Consider the following 5,368-nt stretch of genomic DNA (forward strand, 5'->3'; position numbering starts at 1 on the left):
CTTTTTTTAATCCCTTTAAAACATACAATCTTCACATAGCAAGTCCCCAGGCTACTGTCTCCATGGCAACAAGATCATCAGACACTAGAAGACCTGTGACTGCTCAGTCACAGACACTAACTGGTCAAATCAGCTGACAATAACACACTGTTAGTCAGAGAGAATATTTATATACATATAAACACACACACACACACACAGGCAAACTGTCAAGGAAGTGAAAGTTTCACTATCTTGGCAAAATCTTGGCAAAAAAACACGGACCATTATTGAACGGTCTATGGCAAAGATGCCCAAACCAGGGACTGTGATTACCCCAACTTGCCAGATATGACAAGACGAAAAAAATGTCCAATCTCTTTATTGCATAATTTAAGCAGATTGCAGTGTAATGTTTATATTATCTCTCTCTCTCTATATATATATATATATAAAATCATAAAGTAGGGGAACCAGGGCAACTTGAATATTTTTATATAATTCACCTTGATATAATGCAAAATCAAGTCTGAATTTTGGCTTCATAAGAAAATGTTTGGGCACCTCTGGTCTATGGAAATTAATAGTGCAAACAGGCATAATTTTTTCCAATCTAAAATATTGATTCCCAAAATGCAGGATAAATGTTAGCATACCACTGACCAACATAGCGTTTCTGAGCTCACACTCTTTAGACTTAAAGTGCACAATATTTATTTGTAGTCACTATTGCATTACATGAATTATACCTCAAAACATGTGGCTTGATGAGATGTGTGCCATCACATTTCTAAACAATCTGGTCTGAATCCCATAGACTTGCATTAAAAGGAGGAACCTGAGCCGTATACAGAAAAGATATACAGACTTGGGGGTGGGATCTTTTGACTTTGCAAGCATCCACCAAGCAACCACATAACAACAAGCTAACAGCCACTCAGAATGCCCTAGCAACATCCCAAAAACCACCCACAACAACTTAGGATTGCATCGCCGAGTAGGACTGCATAATCTGAAAAAGTAAATTGCGATTATTTAAAAAATATTGTGATTTCGACTTGAACTGCGATATTAAGAAAAACAAAAAAATAGAAAGGCATCACTTTTGGCCCAAATTTAGTCGCTAAATTTAGGCTTTAACAAGTCGTAATTTGTAAATTACGGTAATGCCGACAATTTGAAATCACCATTATACAAACCCCTTTGAGGGTTTACAATTAAGTCCTCTTTAAAAATAAATAAATAAATGTGAAACAAAGAGAGAAAAGGTTTTCACGTTGTACCTGTTTTTAGCACTTTGTGATAAGAATCACAGCCTATTCGTCATCATTATTTTTTGAACCCCTTGAACTTGAATAGTAATATTATAATATAATTTGTATTATTAATATTACTATACAATAGTAATATATTTCTGTGATAAACTCTTAACTTGTACTGGGCATTGCTCTGCAGTCCAGTTAAACCAAAGTGTTACAATCTGTCACATTTTTATTTTGGTGGAATAATGCAGGAAGTGATTCCGCGTGTTGCTGAATTCACAACAGCTGTATAACATGCTCCTCATTTTAAGGTTTTCTCCTCCATGGTCCACAAAAACCCAGTGCCATGGGGTGTCTTATTTGTATTTGTATACTTGTAGCTGCCACACATGTATGAAATTATGCAAGTGAAATGTAAGTGATTCTGGAGCGCTTTGAATATAACACGCCCGGAGCCCGTAAGAAAAACAGAACCAAACTTAGCACATCTGTTATTTACTCGGAGCACAAGATGGAGTTCTGGAGCACAGAACCACTCTGAAAACACTGTAATAATGCTCTACCAACACAATCCTGGCAGGACAGAGCAGTGCGCATAAACTTTGAAGCAAGCAGCAGAGTATTTATTTCCTTAATAGATTTGTAGCCCTTTGCGGTTTAATAATTGCACAAGGTGATATAGTGATTTCAATCTTATTTCAATAAATCGTGCAGCCCTAGCGACGAGTTTTGCATGGGTAAACACAACAGACTTTTGTTTTTTTAGAAAACATAAAATTGTTTCATCTACCACAGTCTCAAGTAGCAAACACATATAAAAAGTTATCCAACCCCACAAAGCAAGAAAACTTCTGACTAAAGATGATACGCACACAACTGCCACTTTTACCTTAAATTCCTGAGGTTTAAGCAAAGACAGTAATAGAATAACCAATCTCAACAGGAATGAAGTATATGAATGCTTCACACATATTTAATTATGTGCCAAGGCTTAGCCTCATCTCAAATACTGCTAAAAAAAAACAAACTTGATACTATTTCTTAACTCTGACCAAACATTTTGGACATCTAGTTTAGCCCATGCTTAACAAAAAATCAAAGTAAAAATAATTCCACTCCTATGCGAGAGTCTTGGAAGTTATCTCAATTCCTACACACTGGCCAATATATCATATATACAGTCTAGAATGCAGCTGTGGAATGTGACACTCCTCCTTCACCTCAAAGCATGCCCAGGTCACATGACACGACTTCTGCTACATGACCCCATTACTGTAACTCCACCCTTGAGTGTTCATAACCAAGTCCCATCCAAATGCTACACAAACGCACCCTATTTGTTTAGTTTCCTCAAATGTCATTAGACAAGGTCAGTCCCAAGAGACTGGACCCATCAATCAGAGTAATATCACAAATTAGCATAATTGGAAGTTGCTCAAGGTTCTTTGCTTACTCACGCAATCTGAGAAACAGCAGTACATGGGAAAGGTGTGTAGATTTGCAGCTAATTTGCGACTGCAGTAGATACCCGAGGACATTCACCACACGTTGAGATTTTTAAATATTCCCATACCTGAATATGACCATACAAAAGGAGAACGAACACTGTGGATGCTTTTTTTTTTTAAATGCCATTTGTATTAAAAGTCTTTCTTTTAAAACAATCAGACAGCTGTAAAAATGCTAGTCTGAAATTATACGTACAATCGGATTAGAATTTCAATGGTACATCACATTTGTTAAAAACAAAATAACAAAAAGATCTGATCTAACTTGTTTGGAGAGACAGTGGTTTGTTGTTTTGAGTCTGGTGGCTGCAGTACCTGTGTTTCAAAACTATATTTGGCCAAACCTAGACCAGTTTCAAGAAAAGAGCCAAACAGACTTTTACTCAAAAGCCTATTTAAAAAAAAAAAAAAATGAAATGAGAGATCTGCCATTCCGTTAAAAATAGTCCTTTTAAAATGTGTTAACCCCCAAAACAATAAGCAAAGTGTAACAGTTAAGTACTTAGTGGATTGCCATGAACTGAGACTCTTTGCAGACCCTTGCACGTTGGCACTAAACTCGTGAACAGCTTTTGGGAAGGCACTCGACGCAATGACGTAAACTCCGACGTCGTCACGTCACAACAGTAAAGTCCTCGCGCACGGTAAAGGGAGGGGGGATTTGAAGTGGCACGTGAAAATGTTTTGTGACGTCATCCACCGGCAAACTAAAACAAAAACAAAAAATGACGCAATACTTAGAAAGATTCACAACGCGGTTTGCCAAGTACACCCGCTCCTTCAACCCAAATCATGTGCAGCATGTAAAATATACAAATTTCCCCGCTAAACTCCTTTTTTTAGAAACGTCCGTGTCTCAGCTGTCCACGTCTTGGGGTTTAAGTTCCAGTTATGAGTGCAAGCCGAAACGGGCGTCGATCAGCCACATGTATTGACATCAATGGTGTGCATTCAGTGTGCTGCAGAGATACTCCCAACTCTAGCAAAATTCCTGAATAGTCATCCACTATACCAGGGGGTCTCCTCCTCCCCTCGAGGAACAAAAAAAAAAAAAAAAGCCAAGGCCAGTACAGTCCTGCAACACACCTCAAAAACAAAATACTAATGAATTACTACCGCTCGTTTTTTGTTGTTGTTGCAAAAGACAATTCCACACAGCTAGGCACCTTGCGACTATGTCTGAGGGAGAAAAAATCAAGTGCCTGTGATTTTAATGTGTGGGTTTATCTAGATCCCAGAACATTCAAGTATTCTGTTATGTAAACACTGGTTTCAATATTCTTCTGTCGGTGCAAGACATGGTAGGACACTTTATAGGAATACTGATGACAGTTAACACCAGATATAAGCGATGTGTGGGTGTTTATGTCCTTGAGCAAACATGTTAGATCTCTTTTTTATCTTGCGTAGGCATTATTCACGTGTGGCTCACTCACCATGGCTAACAAGAAAAATAGTAATAAATGCATTTCTTTTTAAAGAATAACACAAGACGAGCAGCACTGGTCGTCTCCGTTTGGCGCCGAAGCATAGTTCATTTGTCTGACAATCTCTGCGAACAGTTCGTCGACCGAGCCTTTATTTTTGGCAGAAGTTTCCATAAACGGGCAATTCCACTCATCCGCCAGGGCTTTGCCTTCCCCGGAAGAGACTTCCCTCTCTCCCTCCAGATCCACCTTATTCCCCACCAAGATCATGGGCACTCTCTCGTACCGTTTAACGCGGATGATCTGATCCCGCATGGGTTTGATGTCTTGGAAGCTCTGCTGGTTGACCAGACTGTAAACAAGTATAAAGCCCTGGCCGTTCTTGATGTACAGATCGCGCATGGAGGCGAACTGCTCAGTCCCTGCCGTGTCCAGGATCTCCAGCACCGAGGGCGACGAGTCCACCTCGATCTCCTTGCGGTAAAAATCCTCTATCGTCGGATCGTACTTCTCGATGAACGACCCGGTGACAAACTGCACGGTCAACGCCGATTTTCCCACGCCGCCGGATCCCAACACGACCACTTTGTATTCTCTCATGGCTCTTAATGCACAGGCAGTCTTTCTCTCTCTCTTCTAAAACGCGCGTGCACCCGCTTTGAGCCGCCCTGCTGTTTTCAATCCGCCGTCCTTCCGCGCGCCACCTGAATCCAGCCCGATCTCCGGGTTCGGGTGGGGTTGCTGCTGCACGATCTGTGTTCTGGGGTGAGAAGGGGCTTGATTCTGACCGTGCCCCAGCATTAGAAACGGATCATGTTGGACCCTGTGCGGTGTCTGTGCTCCTGTCGCGAACTCAAACACGCGCACGCGCGCACTCTTCCTGCCCACAGTCCACTGGGCGTCACGTCCTCGCGTCACCAATAACGAGCTTCTTAAAGGCACAGTCAAGTCTTGTTTCAACGGCCGCAAAAAGTTTTATTTTATAGTGGGTACCACGCCTAGGTAAAAAAGAAAAAATGCGTATCGCAACTGATGAGTCATGGTTGACTCTGGCCAGAGCGAGAATCGATTTATTTTAAGTTAATCGTTAACTGATATAATATAATTATATAACGGACGTGGAGTGTTTGAAAAAAAAAAGCAGAGCTGAATGGCCAGGGTGGGTCATTAATAAGTCACTATAGGCTATTCA

At 40.6% G+C, this 5,368-nt stretch overlaps 1 protein-coding gene across 1 annotated transcript; it reads right to left on the reverse strand.

The window, feature by feature from the left end:
• Positions 1–370: 370 nt before the first annotated feature.
• Positions 371–5,057, reverse strand: rap2b (RAP2B, member of RAS oncogene family). The gene has a single exon (XM_052097663.1). The coding sequence runs from the start codon at positions 4,774–4,776 to the stop codon at positions 4,225–4,227; it is 552 nt and encodes a 183-aa protein (XP_051953623.1). The 5' UTR covers positions 4,777–5,057; the 3' UTR covers positions 371–4,224.
• Between the last annotated feature and the right edge of the window lie 311 nt (positions 5,058–5,368).

The sequence above is a fragment of the Xyrauchen texanus genome, chromosome 29, assembly GCF_025860055.1.
Source record: "Xyrauchen texanus isolate HMW12.3.18 chromosome 29, RBS_HiC_50CHRs, whole genome shotgun sequence".
Lineage (NCBI taxonomy): Eukaryota > Metazoa > Chordata > Actinopteri > Cypriniformes > Catostomidae > Xyrauchen > Xyrauchen texanus.